Raw genomic sequence first — 23,607 nt, 5'->3', positions numbered from 1 at the left:
CAAAAATAATGTAACATTAAAAAGAAAAAAATACTCAATACATATTCCCAGGATTAAATTACATATAAAGTGAAAGTTTCAGATAAGCATTGCCTTGGATCATGAAAACAAAGGCATGGTGTGAAAGTAGGTCAGTGACCCAGGGTAACACTAGTAAGTTTTTGTCAGTGTCACAGAAGCCAAATAATATTAAATAATAATTAGCAATCATTTTTCATCAACACAATAGTGTGGTTTGTCATAAGATGTGTTTATAAATGTTTTTTATCTACGAGTGGAAACTTAACCACACTGAAAAACATGACTTTTAAAGGGGAAAAGTCTTAAAATATCAAGGTGGAAACAAAGTTTGTTTACATTTTACATGTGCCAAGCTGTTGGAGCATAATTGTTGATGTGTCTATAACCACCATACGGGAGGGGGGTGATGGGTTCACGTGACAATGCATGGCCAGTACAGTGCTATTCACTGACTGATGCCAGGTTGCATCAGCAGCTGCATGAGGAAAAGGGGAGAACATGTCACACAATACTTCACTGTAAAATAACGACAAACATTTGTGAGGTAGAGGTCACACACTGCTAGTGTTTTATTGGGCAGTTAAATACGTACAACGTGCATTAGGTCAAACAAAAAATCTGACCATTATGTGATGGCAGCAGATGGAACAGCCAAACCCACAAGAGACCAAACAGCAGAAAATAAGCCTCATATCTGTGTCCACAAAATGTTCACTAAATGCTGCGTTATCTATATTAAAAGACATTCAGTAACAATTTTGAGATATAGCCACAATTTCCGAGGAATACATGTTGCTATAAAGACTTAAGCTTCATAAAAGCAAGTAACACACAATGACACTTTGTTACTGATCCAGAAACACATTGTACATATACATAAAACATTTTATTCATTTTAGGAATGCTTTATGTTTAGCCTGCATGATTTAAAAAAAAAAAAAAGACACACTTATCAACAGCAAATTTAATGCTATTATCTCAGTCGGCTGGCAAACATACTGAACCTATATAACCATACTGCATTTAAGACAGTTAAAGCTCATTAGTGATATATTTTACAACTGTAACTGGTACAACTGCATTTAAATATTTAAATCATAGTGATTATATAGACACAAATCATGAATATCTTCCTCCACTGAGAGCACTACGGCGAAAACTGTTAATAAAACAAGAAAGTCTGATTAGGGTTGAAGATTGAAATGGACTTCCTCTTAAAAACAGGACAATCAGCTTGAGAGATAGTGAAATTAAATTGAAATGAATTGAATTTAATTGACTGCATGCATGAAATGTATAACTGTGTTTGTTTGATCAAAGACAGGTACAAGCACGTTTTTCCTTACATGACCTATAAAAAACACAATCAGGGGCCCAAATAATACATTAACATTTCTGCCTTCTGGGTTTTATGAGCTAATACATTTTGACCAGATACAGAAATTAAAAAATCCTGTATTTTGAGGTATATACATTATTCAGTATAGAATAAGTGAGGACCCATCTATGCAAACACATCCTTTAATACTTAAAGAGTATTTTATTCAACTATAATGCCAGCGCTGAGTCATTTGATAATTTGAAAAACAACGTTCGCTTGTATCTTTGTGCAATTTCTAATACTTTTTTTTGTTGCAATCACACTTTTGACAGTTCATCTACCCACTTCTGTGGGAACAGGAGCTGCAATTACACAGTTAGAAAAGTTATGTGCAAAATGAAGTCAATCTAAAGACCATTTCCCATCCCCTAGAAAAATAGTGACCATCTTGTAAACATAAAGGAGAAAATACATATTTGTTTTTGCTTCAAAGTGCACTGACCTTAATGATAGCAGGGGAAGGAAAATGTGCATGACACAACAACATGATTATTGATGAGCAGGGAATATTAAGAGCTAGCTGGTCATTAAAGCCTTCATATTCTTTGGAACGGCTACGCGTGTCAGCAAGTGTTTGAGATATTTCTCTTAGTTTAAGTGTTGAAGCTTTTTAGAGGACTGAAACTATCAATGGACCAACTTCCTTCCCCTTACATTGCAGAGATTCTTCACTGCTGCTTTTCAGATTTTCTTTTTTTTTTTCTACATCCCTTTGGTTAAACAAATACTGGCATACACAATTAGCTATGATTTAGCTGTTGTATTCCCAGTTAGCAAAGTTTGCCTGCTAACATAATTTTATCTACATTGCTTCAGGCACCATTGCACACATTAGTTTTTTGACTATAACTCCGTCTGGTGTACAAACAAAATGCATGGATCAACCATAACCACAGAGCTAGTACAGAGTACAGAACAAATTATTAAAACAATAAATGCATAAATTAGAAATCAGATGAATGTAGTAAAATATTGTCCTAATTTTGTTTTCATACTGACTCAATCCATGGACCTGCAGCAATCTTTGCGTTAATCTCGCAGTAATAGTCCATGTTTTTTTTTTTTTTTTTTCTCAAACCACATCAGAAAAACGTTGCCCTCCTTTAGCGGAATGTTATAAACGCAAGGCTGCAAGTAGTACATCCCATACAACAGGTTAATACATCCATATATAGTTAAATGCAGCACAGTAATGCACAGCACACATGTTGGAACTCTGTACATTAGAGCAACACTGTGGCACAAGCATGACAAAGAGGAGTAGATCATTTGCTAGAGCAGTGCTGATCAGCTAATAGCTTTGAAAGGGCACTAGAAAGACAGTCCTTCAGATGCCCTGGAGAGGCATCAAGGTTCTCGGGGGGGGAACAGACTACAAGGCAAAGAGGGCATCTTCTGTCCGTTCAGCCTTCTTGAGGGAGCCACCAGGGGCTCGGGCTGGGTGAGCATGATTAGCTGCCGGAGGAGATGGAAGGGTGTCCGATGCCTTTGCTCGCTCTTCCAGGAACTTATCAAACTCTGGAGGAAAAAAAAATGTGTTTTTCTTTCAGTCATGTACTTTAAAGGTTTAGTGGAGGTGTGAAAGCTAATAAAAACATTTAAGTTAGTGGACCATACACAACTGTTTACATTAATTGAGTCTGTACCTTCACTGGTCACCCCTTCCTCACTGGCGTCCCCTTTCTATTAAAGGTGAAAAAGAAATGGAAAATACACGTTAGTAGAAACTACTGAATCGTCTTTGTTCTCAATGACAACTATAGACCATATACGTTTAAAAAAGCATGGCATACAAAAAAGTGTCCATTTCACACAGAATAATCCACACAAAGTTGCTCATGAAGAATCCATCAGTCATGCATCCTTCACACCCCTCTGACAGTTGGACTCAACAGGAAACCTTCTTGAGCCCAACTTCACAACCATCACATGTACTATATACGTTAAGTAAGACCAGCATATCTTGTTAATTATAAGTGTCATGTTAGCTGAAGAAATATCACTCATTGTTGGAAATAAGTTAGAGAACAGTGAATGAAAGGATGATAAATTAAAGGACGGGGTTTTTTGTACCCAGTTATGAGGTGAATGAATAAAATATGTTATCTAAAAAAAAAAAAAAAAAAAAAAGTGATGGAGAAAGTAGAGGAGAAATCGAGAAGATATAAATCAGGGTAAAGAAGTCTCACCACGTCAGCACAGAGCCACTCCTCTATGTCATCCATGACAGAGGACTGCGAGACAGGGATCTATGGAGCAAAGCCATGGACAAACCACCAGCCAGCACCAAAGCCACAGACACGCAACCCAACAACAAAAACAAAAATTGTAACACACACACAAATAACTAGAATAGGTGTCACCAAAAGATCAGAAGGAAAATGACAATAATAAAACAAATCAAAATGAGAACAAAAAAGAAAAACTTGCTTTGCCAACACTCAACCCCTGTGGATTCTGTGCTCTTACTGCTTTATCAAGTGCAACACCCTGCTACTCATGGGAACATGGGAGTTCTCAGGTTGTGTATTGTTCGTATTAGTTCTGTGGAGCTGCCATGGCTCAAAAGCTGCCGGCTAATGTCGCACAGCAGTGTTAATCATTCCACATCATTAGTTAATGAGCAAATCACTAGAACACCGATTAAGAGATTGATTGGTTGGGAAAAGCTGAAAGCGGCTGTTGAGAAGCAAACACAAACGTGGAGCGCGCGCACGCACACACACACGAGACGTGAGCAATGCTGCATGGTGTGCCGTGACTGTTATTACGAAAGCTATGTTAGAGCGAATGATGGACATTTATATTCATGTCGGCGACGTCAACAGACAGTCAGGACTAGCAGTAAATGGGGCAAAAAGCGAGTTGAAATGATGACACAAATACCCTTAGGTAGCTATTTACATGGGAAGGTACATGCATGTGTTTTGTTAGAAAAAAAAAAAAAGCAGAAAAGGTGTCAAGTTTTTCCTGGTGCTTTCGCTGCCAACCTGTTAACAGATGTAAGAATTTTTTTCTAAGGTCCTGTTAGAAAAACACTGATGGGGGTTCCTTGTGAGATCACAGTGGAGACGGTGAATGAGGAAATCAAAAGAAAAGCCACGGCAGTGGGTCAGTGAAGGTCATTCATAGAAATAAAAAAAAAACACATACACAGAGTAGAAGGCAGGTGTGTAAGGGAAGATACTTGTGGAGAAGTGATCAATAACACCTCTGTGTCCCTATCACAAGTCACAGTTTATAGTGATAAAAGCCTCATCCTTAATTTTGGAAAAACCTACAACAAATGAATTGTTATGCTAAAATGTTAGTCAGTCTATTTCGGGCATGTGAGTTTGTAACTCATGGCTTCTAATGTATTATTTAAAATCCACAAACTGTTAGAGAACAGCTAACAAATACTCACCACTACACAGCAAACTGCTTTTAATGATCTTAATCTTTCGTTCTCTGATGTTATTTCACTATCAGTGTGATATTAAAGTTCATCTTTGTTGATATGAGTTAGTTTGCTGTGTAGCTTAAGGATCTGTACTCCTCCATTACTTTAGTTTGTGACTGTTAAGAGGTGGATCCAGCAGATGGATGCTCCCAAGGACCAGATATACTCATTATTTCATCCACAGAGGGGTCAGTGTTTAGTGCCCTGGTCAATAAATTACAATAGAGCTGAGCAATATGGATAAAAAAACCAGTGGATCATAATAATGCATTTTCTGGAAATTCAACTGGTCCGCAAATGCCGGATATCATATCTGGCTTATCAAGTGAATGGTATAACAAATAATTTCATTACATAAAATCCAACAGATTTAATTTTACCGCAATCAATAAAAATAAATCTTATTGAATGTATTAAAAATATGGCAAAACCAGTGGTATATGTATTGTCATATTGCCCAGCACTAAAGTATATCATCTGAGCTAGATAGATATGGGAGGTGGTGAGAAGGAGAAAGATTTTGTGGGTTCTGGTCCTTGAGCATTCTAGGACAGAGTAGTGCAATGAGGCTGGAAATGCAGCTTATGAGGGCCATGGGTGATGGTGGAGGAGCTCGACTGCAGGAGTGATGGCAGACATGAGGGAGTGTTAGGAGGAGGACACATTGAGGATGGAGTCCTCACCATTCCTTGGGTAATTAGCCAGCTGTCTATGGGCAGCTCCTGATCTGCTGGGTTATCATCACCTTTTACCCTCAGCTGAATCAACAACAGAACAACACCTTACACAAGAGAAGAAAGGTAGCAGGCCCCTACCACAGCATACAGCATACAGTGTAGAGAGAGAGACAGAGGAATAGTCAAATATGCAAGAGAAGATTTTAATTTAAAGAGACAAATGATGCGAAGAGAAAAAAAAATAATGGGAGAAAGGTTCATTCCATAGAGATGAAAATGCAGATGACTTAAAAAAAGTACTGCTTCAAAAACAGCACCTGAGGTAACTTAAAAATGGATGGTATGTCACCACTGGTTGTGTGTTTGTCTGTGCCTGTGTGACTTCAAGTTTCACAATCATCTGTGTACTTTGTGATAACCATTCAAATACATTGGCCAACAAGGATATATTGAACTTAACATGTAACCCTTTATGTTTGATTTTCTGTGCAAACTGTAAATGTAAACAGGAGCTGGAGAAAAAAAAACTGATAACCACTTTGAAAATGGCATTCTATGTTTTTCATGAATTATCCACAATGATCTTACCCATGACAAATGCAAAGATTCTGAGAGATTTCGCACCAGTTTTGAGTACCAAACATATCAGCAACCAAAATATAAGATATTCAAGTTCCACTGCACACAAGATAAATATCGCTGTTGAACAAACAGTAATACAGACCATCACGTGCACAGTGTCCAAAGACCACACACTGGTACAGGAACCTTTGACATAAATAAAAAACACACAGCACCCACACTCCACATGGGTGAAAGCTTCATTGCCCATGTGCATCAATGTACTCACCCCTCCTGTGTTGTGCTGTCTCACATCCAGAGCTGAGGCCAGGCCACCCAGCGCCTGTGGGTCCTCATACTTTACACTGTGTGCAAAACAATAAACAACACGGATGAGATACAGCGCCGAAGCAGCACAACAAAAACAACACACAAGAAGACATAACAGCCAACAGCCAGATCACTTAACACATTTTTGTCTCACCTCCTTTCATGTTTATTGTCTTTGCCCAAAATGTTCAAAATACTGCTAAATACAAAAATATCTTGGCAAAGAAAATAGGTTATTCTAGGATATAATAATGAAGGGAATGAGCTCATTTAAGAAAATGTGGTAAGGGCCAATACACATAAACAAAAAACACAGCTGTGTGCCATTACAGTTTTTAAGTGTAGAAGGGTAGAATTTATTTAATATACTGACAAATGTTTTGAAATAAATGAGACCCTGAATAGCATCTTGAGAGGACCTGGGCTCAGACCAGAACCCTCAGTGAAATCCAGACCTACTTTTTGCGTTGTTCAGCCAGAGAGCTACTCCTGGTCTGGGCAAACATGTCAAAGTCATCCTGTTTGCGGCCCGGTAGAGACGACAGCGTGCCGCTCACACTGTCTGCATCTACATCTGAAGCGAGATGGACATGGAAGAGAACAAGAAAAGAGGAAGGACAGGAAAGGTGGAAACATTGAGGATCAGGTAAAATGATTTTAAGAAACAAAAAAAAGAAGTGAAAAATACATGTACTGCAGATTTAAGTTTGACTGAAGTTTTAAATTCTCCCAGTCAGCACTATGTGGCTGCCTATACTACACTACACAAAATAAGAAATGCAATATATCTACGCTTTAATCAGGTTTGTGCAGTGAATTACGTTGATGGCCTTATTTCCCATTAGCAGTCAGATTAAGAGCCTTTCTTTTACACTCTGCTGAATCTCAATTGTCAGACTGGGGGTAGTGCTACAGCTCTGATGAGGAAGTGAATAAGGCAGGACATATATTAAAGCATGCATGTTATGTTCTTACCAAGGCCAGCTAGAGCAGTGGACAGTGATGCTGTAGTGGGGTGATGAGGTGAGGAGGCCGTGGCCCCAACAGTGGACTGAGGTGGGGGGCTGGATGTGACCCTGGGTGTGACCACAGCAGGGGAACCAGGGCCCAGGTCTATCAGGTTGTCCTCTGTGGCCTCATTCAACATCTGTTGGGGGGGGGGGGGTTAAGCAAATGATACAACTGACAATCTCGAACATCACTGTGGGTCAGTAGTTATGGACTAGTGGCTAGACACAGAAACAACAGAGGGGACTAAATCATGTACTGTATTTAAAAAAAATGGACATAGCGGTCCGGATGAAAAAGTATCTCAGGATTTGAAGCCACGAGATTCAAATTTGACGAGTGAAATGACAGTTTTTGCAGCCAGAAAACAATCAGGCACCTGCAATGCTTTATCATGTATTTTAGACGATAAATAATAATAAGAAATATGTGAAATAGGAAAATGTTTACTGATGTCATAAATCGCGTGGGAAGTAGACCCACTAGTGGACTCACCTCCTAGAGGCTAACTGCTACTTCTGTCCTACTTCCTGGGCTTCTTTTCAAATCAGAGGACTACATACATTTTTATATACAGTCTATGGGTAGAATAAACAATAAACAATACACGACTTCAGATATACGAGGCAGAAAGAAAGAGGGAGGAGAGAGGGGGACAATCGGAAAACTATCTATTCTATGTTCAGTGTCACTGATGTTGACACAATGTATGGGTCGATTAAGCGTTAGCTCCACAGAGCAGACGTGCTAACATTCATCACTCTGTTCATCCCCGCACACTGGCTTGGATTGAACATGGCATCGGCGTCATACTTGCCTCTGACAGCTAGCCACAACACAAACAGACAGAGCAGACAGAAAGATCATCTTAATGCAGACACACACAGCTATTTGGGGTGCAGTGAGAGACGTCCCAGTCCTCTGGCAAATCACTGATACTGGCAAATGTACACTTTGAATAGCACATTGGAACAGTTTCTGCTCTGCATGTCCGATTTCGCAAGGCAGCGCACTTAACATATCAATGCTGCAGTGGAGTGTGTGAATTCAGACACTGACACGATGAAATTAGCACAACAAATGGCTACGTGGACTCGTTTGTGTTTGAAACATCCCTCACAGCATCCCCAAAGTTAATGCCACAGGCAATGTAGCTGTCAGAATATTTCTGAAAACAGGCTTAAAGCAAACAGAATAGAGGTAATCCTGAGAGAAAATTGGAGGCGTTTGATTTCTACTATTGCTTTGCATGCAGAGTGGTGATTGATGGCACTTACCCCATTGTTCTGCGCCGCTCTACCCAACCTGCACCTCTCAAACCTGTGAACAGCACAAAAACTTTCAAATGTTTAACATAATTCTTTGTGGCCTTCAAAAGCTCATGGTGTGTTTCATCTCCTGTTTTGCTAATGAAATAAACTGTAACGGATGTTTTAGTTGACTGTACCTCTCATATCGGAGGAAAATGTTGTTGAGGTCATCATTGACATGTAGCAGCTCCTCGGTCACTTCCTCATTAGAAACACGTGAAATCAGCTCAACCACTCTTTGCTGCATCGCCCTGCATGTCCGGTTCAACTCCTTAAAAGATTGGCACATGCACATATGGATCAATACATTGACCGATAATTCAACAGATTAAAAACAGACACAAAGAGAAAAAGTGTGAGATGCAGTCAGAGGACACGCTCACACACATACTGTACATATGAAATTGTATATAAACTAATAACTCAGCGTTGTAGTAACAAATCATCATGTGTCAGACACATCCCAAGTCTATCGTTCAATTTTGATAGAGTGGGTGGAGAGTTTTGTCTAAAATGGAGGAAATAGATTTACGATAAACGGATGTCTTTTATGAGTTCCAAACAACTCAGTGGCACAGACAATTTTCTAAAACCAGTGAGGACAAAAGAAAGCAAATCAGTCTGACAATCCCCTACATAACCATCAAAACTAACTAGCAAGGGTTCCTGAACACAAAGTCAGAAGTTTGCAGTTGACACAAATACTCAAGTTCACCTTATCTAAGGGGATTAAACTTTTTATACCACTGGTTAATGATCAATTCACAGAATTTTACCACAGCCAGCTGAATGATGAGAAGCTGTGCTGGAGTTACCTCTGAAAACCTAAGACGCCACGCCCCCTAGTGGCTGCAAATAGTTTAGTTTGGATAAAAATAAGAGAGTGATACAACTGTGACCTCTGATGGCTATGAACAAAAAAATCCTCACTGGATTCATCATCATGATTTAGAGCATTTTCAAAACCACATTAAACACTAACCAATCAAATCATGCCCCCACTGTTAATTGTGACGTGAAATCATGTGGTCAAACACAAAATAAATAATGAATACATGAGTTGCATGTGTGCAGTTACACACTGAACTGTGCTGTGCTGTGCATTCATCTAACCTGCAGCAGTTCTAGGTCAGACGCATCTTCCTGGCCGGGGACGATCTCTGTTAGCATCTCTGACATGACTTTGACGTTTCCTCTCACTATGTCCAACTCACTACGCAGCCGAGCGATCTGTAAGCACAGAGAGTCAAAGGCACATGTTTTCGTGAAATTGACGTTTATCATGCAGTGTCTAAACCGTTTAAAAACACATGAAAAAAGCCTCACATCCATGCAATTCTGCCCTGCTTGCTGTTACTAAGCGATCAAAACCTGGGAGAGCAGAGATGAGGAAAGTTTCTGCAGTAATTCAGTAATTCAGTGAGGCTAAGAAAAAAATCTAAATTAAAGGATTACTAGTGTTTTTCCCTCACCCCAGCTTGTCTGTTTGATTCGTATGTAGAGAAAATAAATGAAAAAAGACCAGTTTGACATACATATGAAGCCCAAGTATAAAAAGATGTGCTAAAAGGCTGCATTCCATGAAGTTAAGATATTTCTATTATGGTGTGGTGTTGCACGTCATAACTGATGCACTTCGGGACCACGCTGCTCTCCTTGGTGTGCACGTCTAACGCACATCTCCAGTGAAATGAATGTATTCGTACATGCAAAATGCGCTTACAGCAACAAGTAAAGTGCAAATTTATATGACTGGTCAAAGACAGCTGTTGATGTCACCTGTTCAGGGGTAGCTATGATGGGGCCGGGCGCGGTGGAGACGTGCACAGCAGGGGCAGGAGTCGGGGCAGGTTTCGGAGTCTCGACAGCAGGTGATTTAGGGGCAAGGTACTTGATCATGGCCGGATCCACCTCAGGTGTACCCTGGTAGAAGAAAAATGATAGCCCTTTAGACTACTGCTGAGTGAAAATGCATGTGTTTGCAACTCCTGTGTTTGTCTTCTCACCCTCTGTGGCGTGTGAATGGGAGACAGTGCATCCAGGTCTGCCATTGGGAATTCAATGCCTTTCCTTTTAAGTTCCTCATAAATATGGACGACGCCAGTAAGATCAGGGCTACTCCTGAAGGCATCGGCCCAGGCCTGACGAGACACACAAACACACACACAAAGGACAAATATAATTTTTATCATTTTATATCCCAGTTCCTGTATTACTTCACAGTAAAAAAAATTATAGTTTTAACTGCTCTGTGAGCAAATAAATTCACACAATTATGATTAGGCTCCACATGACTGATAGTATATCAGTGTTTAGATCTTGTATCACCCTGCATCCTATCAGTCATCTATTACCGCTATTGATGGTGTAAACATAATAAGAAGGAGGACAGCAAGCAAGAAAGCATGAACACCACTTGGCAGATGAACCAGCATCAGGTAATTTGGTACAACATCTGGCATGTGGCTCACGTAGCTTCCCAGAGACCATCACTGAAATACAGACAAGAGCGAAAAAGAAGAAAGCTCAGTACCTGTATGAGCGATAGCACTTTGTCTTGAACTATAGTTGGAGGATTGGATTTCGGGGAGATGATTTTGACCAAAACGCCATCGATGAAATCTCTGTTGGCCACCTGAAAATGAAACCTGTGACCACAGTTCTTCACGCATGTTTCCAGTACCTGCAGAGAGGCAGAGGATTACACACACACACACACAGAGGTCTGCAGAGAAAGGAAAGCACACTTGTTGTTCACAAGTGTACCAGCAGAGCTATCAAAGATGGGGGGGGCAATGGCTGCTATAAAGAAAATGAAAGACGAGCAATGTCAGACAGATAAAAACAGCACCAACAGCGGCTGAGAGAAAAGACGCAGTGGTGTAAAACACAAGATCAGGAGTGGCCAGGTGTAATGCAGGGAGCAACCTTTTAATGAGGAATACAAACACTGTAAAGCAACGACAACAGCATGGACGAGGCTTTATGAGAATGAAAGGCTCACAAAAAGGTTTAAAGCCACTTTAATGGCACAAAGCCCACCGATTTGCCACCTTACCGTTAGCGCCAGCATCACTTCTCTGAAGTTCTTGTTGCCACTGAGTCTCTTCCTCAGTGCTCGCATGGCATCTTTTGGCCTAGAGAGAAACAAGGGAGAAAAGAACCAAACTAAGAGTAGGCACAGTATCTTTGTTGGAATGCATTTGTTTCTGTGCCACAAGAACACATGCCAACCAGTCTGTCAGTGCAACAGTCTGAGTAAAACCCGAGATGTATCGTCACACCATCTGTTTCTTTTTTGCTTTCGCGGGACTGTGTTTCTCCAACGAACAGGATCAAAGCTGTCCAAGCATGAAGAGCTCATTGGCTCTGTGCCTGCGACTGCCGATCTTTTAACTGCAGACGAGACCAAACATAAGCTTCTTGTACAATTACCAAGTTCACATTTCTACCAGACTTTTATTTAGTCGTGATTGGAGACAGAACGTTATATTAAGTCTGAGGTGTTTTGCATTCGGCATCTCTGGACACTTGTATGTAATTTTAACTGTCTGCTACGTGACAATTAGGTCCCTAGTAGGTTTAAGATTATTTACCGGGTTTAATTTGTGTTCTTTTCTTTTTATTCTTTGGTCAAAGTGGCAAAAAAATATTTAATCCAACTCCGGGGTGAAGCAGACATTGTCTGACCTAACGAACATCTTGAGGACAAGACGCTTAGTGTTCTGTGAAGATGAACACGCTCTCTGTCACTGCATGTGCCACTGACTGTGACAGAGAACCCATGTCGCATGCCAATACAATGAGTGTGTGTAGGCATGAAGAGAATGTGAAATGCTGGGGGAAACGGAAAAGAGGACAGTACTGAAGGCAGACTGCAATAAAAATATTACAAAATACATTTAATCAAAGTATGCAAATGTACTTTTAGTAAGCCTTACTGTAACTGAGTGATGACTTAAACCTTTCTCTGGGGCACATGTTTATCACAAATGAATTTAATAGTGTTACTGTATGTGAAGAAAATCGCAGGCAGAACAATATGTTCATGAATTTTTTAGATTGTCATTATATGCCCTAGTGTTGTTGCAACCTAATAAAGTAGAGTTAGCAACACATGCACATCTGTATGTAAACTGTCTAGATTTATGAGTTGAAAGAGCATGTCATCAAAAATAATTTTGATCTTCCGATGCACTGATATTGAAAAGAAATCTAATTATATGTAGATGCTATCTTGTAAATCATTGTAGGCTGGGCATCTTTCAGTGTAGGAGGCTGGTACAAGAATTGCATTCGTTCCATCACAGACACCTATAGAAAACAAAAGGCTTTCTGTCGTGTGGTGTATGCTGGTGAAACACAGTAAGTCAGTGTATTAACTGCTTGATACTCAGTCAGCTCGCGAGAGGTAAAACAAAACAATTTCATTACAACACTTTTTTTTGTTACAAATGATCTCGCAAGTTCTGCATACATTAAATGAAAAACATACATATTATAGAACATAATAACAACAATCATGAATTCCAAGAAGCTCACCCTTCGTCCGTCTCATTTATGATGTCACAGATCTCCATGTTGAGGGTCCAGTCCTCATTCTGTAGTCCTCCATCTGTGGCCCTCTCTAAAATAAAAACATAAACAGTTCAACCACAACATTATCAATATTTTAGTTCATATTTGAGTGTGTTAAATAGAAAGATGTTTGGTGTTGTAACAGAGAGAGAGAGAGCCAGGGACGTTTTCAAAACTGAGAACATACACTAATTGTTGTTCTGCTTATTCTTGGTTCTGCACCAAGCCTAAACCAGCACTGTGGCTGTCGCTGAAGAAAGCTTTAGTTTTGGTGCCCGTGCCAGCTGTCTCACTTACAAGCATGATACTGCATTTTTAGTCTGGCTCAGTTGTCGCCTGCGCCAAAGTCACTAGACAATTATTAAAGCAGCCTGTGCCTTGCATGACATTGAAAGTATCAACTGTTGTGTACAAAAGTCACCTTGTAACAACTGTAGTGATTCAAATGTTTTAAGTCCTCAAAGAAGATGACCTAATACACAGGTGTAGTCTTAACTGGTTTTACTTTACCTTCCTAACTTTAACATAAAATACTGTTTACATCAGATCCTATTACTAAAAATAAGTGATCAGCCAACTTATGCACCATACATGTTATGTTATGGTGTGACAGCACTGTGTGGATGTCCTGAGTGACCACAGCCAGTCAATGATGACCACTGCTTTAACTCAAAGGTTAACATGAACTATTTTAACCTACTCGGATCTCTGAATTTCCAGAAACATATGATGTCATCATATAACGGCAAAATATTAGCAACATTAGCACTGCACATTTATAACACATTAGGGACGACGGCAGCTTTGTGTGGTCATCAAGACTAAGAAAAACGCTAAAAATAAAATACGGACCATTTGTCATTTATAACACAACAGCCCACCCAGGAGTTACAGGGTAGCCATAATGTGAAGCTACTACAGAAAACATTTTCATGTCTCGCTTTGATCTATTTGCACTTGTAAAAGTCGTAAAGGTGCTGTATGATAGGTAGTCCTGCAAAAATCTGTTCCACTTATTTTATATTGGAAATACAAACCGACTATAAGGCGTATCATTCCTTCATAGTAACCGCCGTTCCAAGCATGATTCAGTGGAAATCTACCATCACGGAAGAAAGTGAGGCTGACGATGGGTGTGATGTGTATCATGTGCTCACTCCTAACTTATACAAGAAGTGGCCACAGAGACCTGGACACTCCAACTTATCATTTAATGGCAAGAAATATTGTGATTCAGAATGTGAGAAGCTACAGTGATACACTGTTACTGCATTCATCAGTGTGTTCCACACTCCGTCTCCTCCCCTCCTCTCCTGTCCCCCAAGTCCATCCATCCCATCTGTGAAAGCTGATCTGTTTCAGAATAGTAGTCACTGGGGTGGGATTTTCAGTGAAACAAAAAACTTTTTTCTTCTTTTCTTTCTTTCTTTTTTTTTTAAACTACTAACTTTTAAACTCTCACTGGGCCATGTTGCCCTCCTTTTAGAAGGCTCAGACATGGAGCCTAATAGCCATGACTTATTCATGCTCCAACCCCCCTCTCTCAACAACTGAGGACTGGGCAATTACAGAGAGATAGTTATACAAAAATAGAAACATGACGTCGATTTCAACACAGGCTGCCTTTAAAAACCACTAATGTGCCCTTGTGTTTGGTTGTAAACAGCATCAAGAACATGAGTTAGGACAAATTAACCAGCCACATCCACTAGTACATCCCGTATAATCTCCTTAAGGGGAGTGCCAGGTTAAAGGGGGCAGAGCATGGGTGGCAGAGAGGGCAAGAAAACATGTGATTTCTCCATGTGAAACAAGTTACAATGACCCTGAACAATAAGAGCCTTGCTAATGAAGTTAAATGCCTGCTGAGTGCATTCATTCATGATGTTGTGTCAGTCCCTCCAGTCCTGGGAATCAACAACACACCAGTGAAACCAGTAGATCACATGGCTTTACCAGGGGAAAGCTGTGCCACGCACTGCCAAGAAAGCCACAAATCTCCCACACTTCATTAAAACACATGCTGTATTTTATACTTGTCCTCTTTTGTCTTCACTGTAATTATTTATTCTTCAATGTGTCCCACAAATAGTAGTGATTATGTTCAGGGAACACCAACATACAATACATACAATCAACCAGCATTTAGATAAAGTGGTAGAAATTCTTACATTTCTGTTTAATATTCAGAGCTCTACAGACTCCCAAACTAAATCCACATTGTCATCATTTCTGCTTTGATTTATCATGGGTGCATCAGCATTTTGGACTGTAATCAGCTAAATTACATGAATATACCTTTGTATTGTCAGCAATTACAGACATTGCCTATCCTAATTCGTAAAGTTTTTATTTCTCAGCTCTGAAGACAAGCAGTGACCAAATCTTCCCCTGTAAAACAACAACAGAAGGAGATGTACAGAAGGCACACAGTCACACACATCGTTCGCCACCTCCAACACCCTTTTCTGTCCTTGTGTATCTCTTATCAGTTGCTTTATGTCTCCTCTGTCTGTCTCTTTCTAATTTTGTCAGGTAAGTTGATCCTTCACCTTGCTTTAACAGCCAGACAGTTGGCTCAGAACGACACAGGGCAGCAACTCAGCAAACACAGGCACAAGCTGCAGTAACAGCCATCTATGTCAAATGGGAAAATCTGAGATGTACAGAATGACGCTCACTGCCTGAACAAGAGGAATGTCTGTGAGTAAAACACTAGACTTGATGTTTGCAATTGGTGCCTTAGTCGTCATGGCACATAGCAGCTGACCAGTAGGTGGTCAGGAAGGAAGAATTTCGGCCTCAAAACAGTTTGTTTCTAGTTGCGTCAATGAGCTTGAGTAAAGTTGTGTGTTCAGTTTCTCTACGTTCCGTCCTAAAAAAGTGAAAAACAAGTTGGGTATGCTTAAGAACATGAGACATTTTAACCTGTGACAAGGCAGAAAAAACTGCCACTGTGATGGTTTTTGCATATTATTTTTAAATAATGTCAAATCATTTTAATAAAAACGGAAAATGCTGTACAATTACAACACTCAGATTTCAACATATGTGTCACAATACCCTTGATCGCTGACTGCTGCATTTATGTATTTGTGATGTAACTTTGGATGATTCTGTATTATATTTTATTTAAATTCATATTTTATTGAGATCTTATGGATATGGTATTTTATGATTCTTGCAGATTTACTGTCAGTTGATACTTGTAGTAACACAGTTGAATGCTCTGCTGCCTGTTTTAGACACTATCAAAGAAATGTGTAGTCTCAATTAGGCTTTGCTGATTAAATAGAGGTCTATTTATTACTACTACTATTAAGGATGGCACGATACCACTATTTTATGTCCGACACTCATAACACAAACTCGCCAATCTACCGATATCAGTCTGATTCTGTTATTTTAAACTTTTTCAACTATGAAGCTATTAACAACAAATGTCTGCTAGACATTTTAAGCTATTTCAAGAAAGACACAATTATCCAACTGTGCAACATAAATAAGAAATAAACAACCAACAATGTGAATCAGCGGAAATGATGTTGCTGATTTTTATTGACATTTTTACAATCTGTGCATAGCGAAGCATGTGATATTTAGGATTTTTTTGATAGTATCGGATTCTACATTTGTATCTGTCCGATATCTGATCCAGTGATTTTGAACAGTATCAAATACTGAGTATCAGCTCATCCCAAATTATTATACTTATTACTTAATAACAATAGTAATAAAAATGTAAATGCAAATCACACCACTGTCAGTGTAAGAAATAATCTAAGAGAGTTAAAGATGGTGAATGGAAGAGGAATAGAAAAGTTCCAAACTTATGTGATCACCGTCATCTGCGATCATCAAAGATACAGACACAACGAGGCTGGGTGGAGTTGGTTAAACTATGAAATTTGGAAACAATGGGGAAGATGTAGAAAGGCTGACGCAATCAAAAACAAAAGGATGTGTGAAATAAGCCACGTCTGTCTTCGTCTCTGCGGAACCAATGCGCACCAGAGCTCCTCCATGTATTCATCATCGATATTATTCATCCAACCAAAAAGTGTAGTCAATTTTACTTCAGCAACTTAAAGAAACACTCAACTGAAACTTGGTTTCGGTTCTACAAGTCTCTACAAATCGTGTCATTACACTGTCCGCCTAATTTCATTGTCTTAAACGTCTTCACAAAAGATGGTTAATAATGACTTGCGATTAAATACGACTCAGTCAGGTAAGATTAGCAAGCTAACATTAGCGGGAAGCTCAAGCCAAGTGGATGACGTTTGCTGTGATGATGCTAGCTCGCTGTTTCCACTGGCAAACCCGAACAGAAAACACAAAATGTGTGTTCCCGCCGACACTCAGTATATTGGAGATAGTGTCGCACCTGTAATGAATGATTTGAAAGCTAACGTACCTACACACTGGCCCACGGGAGTGCTGTAAGGATTGCCGAGTAAAAACTCCATTTTGACAACAAACAATCCGCTCAAGAATGACAGAGGCTGAGGCCCAGAAGCGGCTCTTACTAAGTCCCGCCTACAAACGAATCCAATTGGTCAAGACGCCCAAATAGCCCGATATGATTGACTAAAAGCTATGTCAATCATATTTAACAACTCAAGCTGCGTTCAATACACAATGTCTTGTACATGTAATTATCCGTTTTCAGAATTAGAATTCTGTTTTGTTGTCCATGTTTGAGTTAACGTACGTGAAATGCGTTTTTTTGTTGTTGTGGTGCTTTACAACACATTAACAAGAAGATATGATTAAAATAGGCTCATGATAAAGATTAAGGCAGAGTAAATTAAGAAAACATATGACTGTAAGAGAATGGTCCTAGGATACCACTATCAATTTGTGTTGCTTTTATGCAAGTTCAATTCTGATTCTGATTCTGATTTGGATTGGAGTGATTGAATGATGAAACTTTCACTCAGTTAAACTCATACAACATGTGCATGTACTGTTCAAGCATGTCGTAAACCTGGCATAATAGACCTTTTTCACAGCAGATATTTGTTGACATGTCATGATAAGTTAATAGAGAAGTAATTACAATTGCTAAAACAACAAGTGGTGTTTAATATTACCTACATTGCACTTGTGTGCACTCTAACCTTATTGATCAGGTTCAGATTCAAAAATGTATTCCCTTTATTATAGACTGCAAATATGTTTTACTGTTATTGACTTCGTAGTTGCATTTGTGGAAAAAAAAATTGCAAAAAAACTGCCCAAAATGTTCTGGAAATGTTAGTTAACCATTATAATTGTGTTGTCTGCATTGATATAAGCCAAGCAAGCACATTCGGAAGATAAGGGATAATTCTGAACAGAAGCGTCTGACCGTCCTTGAACGCAGCTTAAAGCCAACCAGTTGCTTAGCAACAGTTTGTAAACAACAGGGGAATATCGAGGTGCTACACGTGTAGCCCTGTTTTTGAGAAAACAGCAGATAAGTTTTACAGTTGTCTTGGTAGGTAGTTGTTTTTTGATATAATCATCTTAATATGGTGTTTTTATTGGTCAGTATTTTGTCTTATTTTATTGTTTCTCCCTGCTCTACTTTCTCTCTCTCCCATTTTCTCCTTTAACCCCAATCAGCTGAGACAGATCTAACATCTATGAGTCTGGTTCTGCCGGAGGTATATTCATATTTAAAGGAAATGATGTATTTTCTCTCCAATGACGCCAAGTGCGGAGATTTTGTTTTCTCTCTATAATATTGTATGGTCTTACTATGTAAAGTGTTGAGATGATGTACTGTATGTTGTGATTTGGTGCCATACAAATAAAGGTAATTTGATTTACTGGTGAATAAACTGAGCTCCACATTGATAATAAATATGATGTACTTTTTTCTATGTGCAGAGGGAACAGTGAAGTAAAGCGAAACTACAGCCCTGTCAGCATGAGTGGATTCTGTGATAAATCTGAGCCCATTTTGATGAGTGACGAGATTCTGCAGAAAGCAGTCGATGAGCAAACGCCTCAAAATCACGCTGGGAGGGTCGACAAGGCCGAGGGAAAACACTTTAATGATGTCCTAAAAATACGTCTGGAATACCTAAGTGAGTCCATACTTCTTTATTGTTTTTTTTTTTTATCTCAGTTGGAAGAGGAATTTGGGTTAATCAATTTGAGAACTTATTTGATCACAGACATCTTGAAGATTAGCCACTTAAGGGACTTCACATCCTTGACCAGACTTGATCTGAACAATAATCTCATAGAGAGGATTGAGGGCCTGGATCATCTGTTGAATCTGACCTGGCTCAGTAAGATGAAGCTTTGTATTTATTGTACCCTTATTTTGTAATGGTTGAAGTCTTGAAACACACCAAGATTTTAAAATCTGAGCCCAGTGGATGAAACCTCCATCATTGTAAACGTGTTTTTAGATCTGTCTTTTAACAGAATAAAGAAAATTGAAGGCCTGGAGTCTCTGCGCAAGCTTGAATTGCTGAATTTATCCGACAACAAAATCTCTGTCGTTGAAAACATGGATGAGCTTGAGAAAATGACGAATTTCAGCTTCGCAAACAACCTCCTTGAACAGCTGGACAGCGTAAAACACTATTTAAATAATCTGTCATGTATTTGAATTATGAATTGTACGTATACACAACCTAATGTAAATCAAATACATTTCAAAGGTGCTCTATCTCAAGAAATTCAAGAATCTGTTCACCCTCAACCTCTATGGAAATCCCGTCTCCAAGGAGGATGATTACACCTTGTTCATTGCTGCTCACTTTCCAAACTTGATGTTTCTGGACTACAGATTACTCAATGAGAAGACGGTAAGTATAAAGAAATATACAATTGTGACATAATCATATGTCATTTGGGCTAGTTTTGTTTAAAAGCTTAACTATGCTTTAGCCAGTTTGTGTTGGTGTATATCTAAACGGCATGTGTCTATATGTGCAGAAAAAAGAAGCTTCTATCAAGTACTATTGTGTCACTGAGGAAACAAGACACGAAGAGCTGCAGAAACAACAAGTTTTGGATGCTGAAAAACGCCAGAAAGCTGAACTCCAATTACACACGGTGACGTAAAGCTCTGGTTTTGTCGTGCAGTTAATGTTTGCTGTCTGAAAAATGCACACAGCTTTAATGTCCGTCCTTTTCCCCCGCAGGACGCCTTTGTGGAGTTCCTCAATGGATCATATCTGTTTAAGAGCATGGTCAAAGATGATCCAGAGGCAGAGACACTACACTGTGTAGCAGGAGTGGCCCCTCTGCTTCAAACATATCCTTTGTTTCTTCTCAATCGTGCAGGTGTTTCTGACGTATTCATCTGTGGCTTAATTCCTTGACCGTGCGCTTACATTTGAGCAGCAAATGGTGGCACTTTGTGTGCAGTTGTTTGAAGCGGGCATGGCTGAGCATAAACAACGAGAGGCAGAGGTGAACTCCTTCCTGAGTGGTCAGACACAGGCTGTGACAGATTACCAGCAGAGAGCAGCACAGATATTGGCAGAATTTGAGCAGCAACATAAAGAGGTGAGCTGAGAAGGATAATGAATTCTTGTGCTCAAGAATCTTGAAAACATTAAAATATTAAAGGTCTAGTGTTGGGTTACATCTTCTCGTCAAGTGTGCGTGGGTTCTGTCTACTCTCACATCTCTTGTTTGCAAGCAGTCCAGCGAACAATGGGCTTCAGGAACCAGGAGGGATTTAGACTTTCTTTCCCAACTCCATGTCCAGTTTTGCACCCAACAACTCTCTTTGCTACTTCCTCCTTCTTCTTCTTCTTTGGTTCATGTGGACTAGTGACTTTTCTAGTTTGTCCATTTGGGTTGCTGTAGAAACACGGGAGCACACGATGGCGGCCTTCTTTGGTGGCTTATTCTGAAGTCACAAAAAAACACATAATTGTTGAGAATTTAGAAATTTTAAGAACTGCTGTTGTTACAATTGGGTCCTTCACACTTTATGTGCTTGGACAAGCCACACTGCAGCCTGAGATCCTTCAGCAGGTCATTACTGGCCATTTAATGGTAACACTTTAAAACCAAAGGTGACCAAACCCCTTCAGTTGTTGAAGGGCCTAGCGCAGGAGATCAGGAAAGCAAACCTGTCCTCTTGAAAGTCCTTTTTAAAATCTCACTTTTCTAGACTTGCTCCAAATGATCCTGCATGGTTACCTCCCAGTGCACTGGCTACCTTATAGAATTATATATGAATTCATTGAAGCCTACAAAAATCTATTTGTATGGGCACGTGGTATATTCAGTTTCTGCCAACAAACCTTGGTAAATGTAACACATTGGCCCTTAAAATCTGCTGAAAGACCGTTTAAAAACTCTCTTATCTTACTATCATACTTTCATGTAGATGCTATTGGAGCTGCAGCAGTTATCAGACCCAGACATAGTGGAGGTCAAGGTCAGCCACCACAGTAATGAAATCGAACAGCTTTGTACCGGCCTCATGTCACTGGAGTTTCAGCTGGTCAGCCAGCTGGAGGTAGGTGTTATCGACATGTGATTTCCAAATAAGCTGAAAGTATATACAGTATTGTAAAGACAGATGAAATACTTCCCACCATTTCATTTCAGGAAATCATCAAAAAGTTGGAAATCAACATCTCAGACATGGTGGCCAACTTCACTGAATCTGTTCAAGGGATATATCCTCTTTGACCATGAATTACCATTGTAGTTTTAAATCATTACAACTGAACTGTAAATAAACTGTTGACATTTATACAGCAAATATATTCTGGAGGGTAAAAAACGACACTGAATGAAATGTCAAATGAATTCACCACAGTATGATGTCAGTCATGGCTATCACGTGCTTACACTTTGGGTGCAGTTTAAACTAAACCCGAGTCCCATTGCAGTTGCCTGTTTTATCAATTATGCAGTAAATAATGCGGAAAATGACTTCTTTGACCCAATCATACATTTGCCCAGTGTCGAGAGTTACAGGATAATTATCACCGGAAGGTACATGAGATCGCTGTGGCAACTCTGAAGAAAGTGGCCATGGACAATCGGGATGAGGACATGCCAGATGAAGTTAGAATGGTATGTTATCTTTTTTTTTTTAACATATGACGGACAGTGTTTTAATGTAATGAAGTACAAATACTTCATTATTGTACTTTAGTACAAAATTCATGTATCTGTACTCACTTTTTTAATACTTTTACTTCAACTTCAGTACATTTTATTAATTATAATAATATAATATAATATATATATAAATATATATATTTATATATATTATATAATAATTATAATTGGTTTGGACAACTATAGTCTTATGTTGAATACAGCTTCTCTGAGTCTAAGTTTAATAAATGACAACATAATATCTGCACACTCTGCCATGTTGACACTCCCGTGTTATAATTTAGCTACGCTCTCTTAAAAATCCTGACAGTCTCTTGTTAACTTTAGCGAATAAATATGAAAATATACCGTATAAAAGAATCATATCAAAATGTTACTGGGGGAGGACAGAGATTAATCTCAGTTGGTCATGTGGTGTCAGGACATGGTTGATTACCTGTGTCAGTGCCCTCAGCCTCTCACACCTGTGTTTCCCTGTGCAGCTGTTTATGGACAAAGACACAGTGATGGATGCGCTGGCCACCGCTCATGATAACCACCTGCAGAAGATCAACGACAGAGAGACTCAGTTGGTCACACGTGTCGATGCCTGGCGAGTGGCTCTCATTAAAGAGGTAGGGAGGTGGAATTACCTCAGAGCAAGCACCCCAATTTATACTTTATACAACTGACAATTTCCCTAACTCACAGTCTTGTTATTGTTGTCTCTTTTTTTTATGTGTTATTACAGATTCAAGACAAAGAACTTAAGCGGAACCGCGCATGCGTCTCAGACATCCTCAGATATACAGACTATTTGCGAGAGCAGCTGTTCCATGATTTTTTACCTCACCCTCCAGAACAACTTTAACAATTGTGTGTGTCTACAACTACATACATGTATCACTTGTTATCTGTACTTGTTTCATAACCTAATTGTCCAGTTTCTTTTCCCCACCGGTTGAGATAATAAAAGACTGCTTCACGTTTGCTGCCTTAGGCTAACAATAACGATGTGGATGTTGTCTTTAATCACCAGCTTTTTACGAAGACAAATGTGTGTGAGATGCCTACTCTTACTGTTAATATTTATTGTGCATCATTTCAATTTTAAGAATTACTGCTTCTTCTTTGAGCCTAGCATATGTGCGTAGTTATTTCACGGACATTTACTCCACAAACCTGGCTGACCATGACGACAGCAGTGTTTTTTTTTTGTTTTTT

General features: G+C 39.4%; 2 protein-coding genes across 4 annotated transcripts; one reads left to right on the top strand and one right to left on the bottom strand.

Annotated features, from left to right (window-relative positions):
* Nucleotides 1–566: 566 nt before the first annotated feature.
* LOC131475414 (TOM1-like protein 2) lies at nucleotides 567–17,811 on the bottom strand. Of its 3 annotated transcripts, XM_058653518.1 has the most exons (16): nucleotides 17,726–17,811; nucleotides 13,273–13,357; nucleotides 11,789–11,867; nucleotides 11,264–11,413; nucleotides 10,737–10,871; nucleotides 10,510–10,653; nucleotides 9,844–9,960; nucleotides 8,868–9,001; nucleotides 8,698–8,740; nucleotides 7,388–7,559; nucleotides 6,872–6,986; nucleotides 6,372–6,447; nucleotides 5,528–5,602; nucleotides 3,592–3,651; nucleotides 3,049–3,085; nucleotides 567–2,920 (listed from the first exon to the last, which is right to left on the bottom strand). In XM_058653518.1, the coding sequence occupies exons 1-16, from the start codon at nucleotides 17,775–17,777 to the stop codon at nucleotides 2,775–2,777; spliced, it is 1,620 nt and encodes a 539-aa protein (XP_058509501.1). In that variant the 5' UTR covers nucleotides 17,778–17,811; the 3' UTR covers nucleotides 567–2,774. The 3 variants fall into 3 exon arrangements, with proteins under 3 accessions (XP_058509501.1, XP_058509502.1, XP_058509503.1); XM_058653519.1 differs by lacking the exon at nucleotides 5,528–5,602; XM_058653520.1 differs by lacking the exons at nucleotides 3,592–3,651; nucleotides 5,528–5,602.
* On the top strand, nucleotides 17,158–23,393 carry drc3 (dynein regulatory complex subunit 3). Its single transcript, XM_058653522.1, has 13 exons — nucleotides 17,158–18,790; nucleotides 19,186–19,385; nucleotides 19,476–19,592; nucleotides 19,716–19,882; nucleotides 19,971–20,117; nucleotides 20,248–20,367; nucleotides 20,457–20,569; nucleotides 20,649–20,823; nucleotides 21,659–21,790; nucleotides 21,883–21,953; nucleotides 22,233–22,356; nucleotides 22,887–23,018; nucleotides 23,135–23,393. Exons 2-13 carry the CDS (start codon nucleotides 19,226–19,228, stop codon nucleotides 23,252–23,254), a joined length of 1,578 nt encoding a protein of 525 aa, XP_058509505.1. The 5' UTR covers nucleotides 17,158–18,790; nucleotides 19,186–19,225; the 3' UTR covers nucleotides 23,255–23,393.
* Nucleotides 23,394–23,607: the final 214 nt, after the last annotated feature.

This window comes from Solea solea, chromosome 16 (genome assembly GCF_958295425.1).
Source record: "Solea solea chromosome 16, fSolSol10.1, whole genome shotgun sequence".
Taxonomy (NCBI): domain Eukaryota; kingdom Metazoa; phylum Chordata; class Actinopteri; order Pleuronectiformes; family Soleidae; genus Solea; species Solea solea.
Note: the sequence above shows the minus strand (reverse complement) of the source record. Positions and strands in the feature narration are given on the sequence as shown.

Excerpts from the sequence above, each read along its gene's own strand:
- LOC131475414 (XM_058653518.1), bottom strand. The coding sequence starts at position 17,777 with ATGGAGTTTTTACTCGGCAATCCTTACAGCACTCCCGTGGGCCAGTGT. Across the intron at positions 8,741-8,867 it reads ATTTTCCTCCGATATGAGAG|GTTTGAGAGGTGCAGGTTGG; the intron begins GTACAGTCAACT and ends TGCTGTTCACAG. Across the intron at positions 6,987-7,387 it reads CACTGCTCTAGCTGGCCTTG|ATGTAGATGCAGACAGTGTG; the intron begins GTAAGAACATAA and ends ATCTCGCTTCAG.
- drc3 (XM_058653522.1), top strand. The coding sequence starts at position 19,226 with ATGAGTGGATTCTGTGATAAATCTGAGCCCATTTTGATGAGTGACGAG. Across the intron at positions 19,593-19,715 it reads GTTGAATCTGACCTGGCTCA|ATCTGTCTTTTAACAGAATA; the intron begins GTAAGATGAAGC and ends ACGTGTTTTTAG. Across the intron at positions 23,019-23,134 it reads GAGTGGCTCTCATTAAAGAG|ATTCAAGACAAAGAACTTAA; the intron begins GTAGGGAGGTGG and ends GTGTTATTACAG.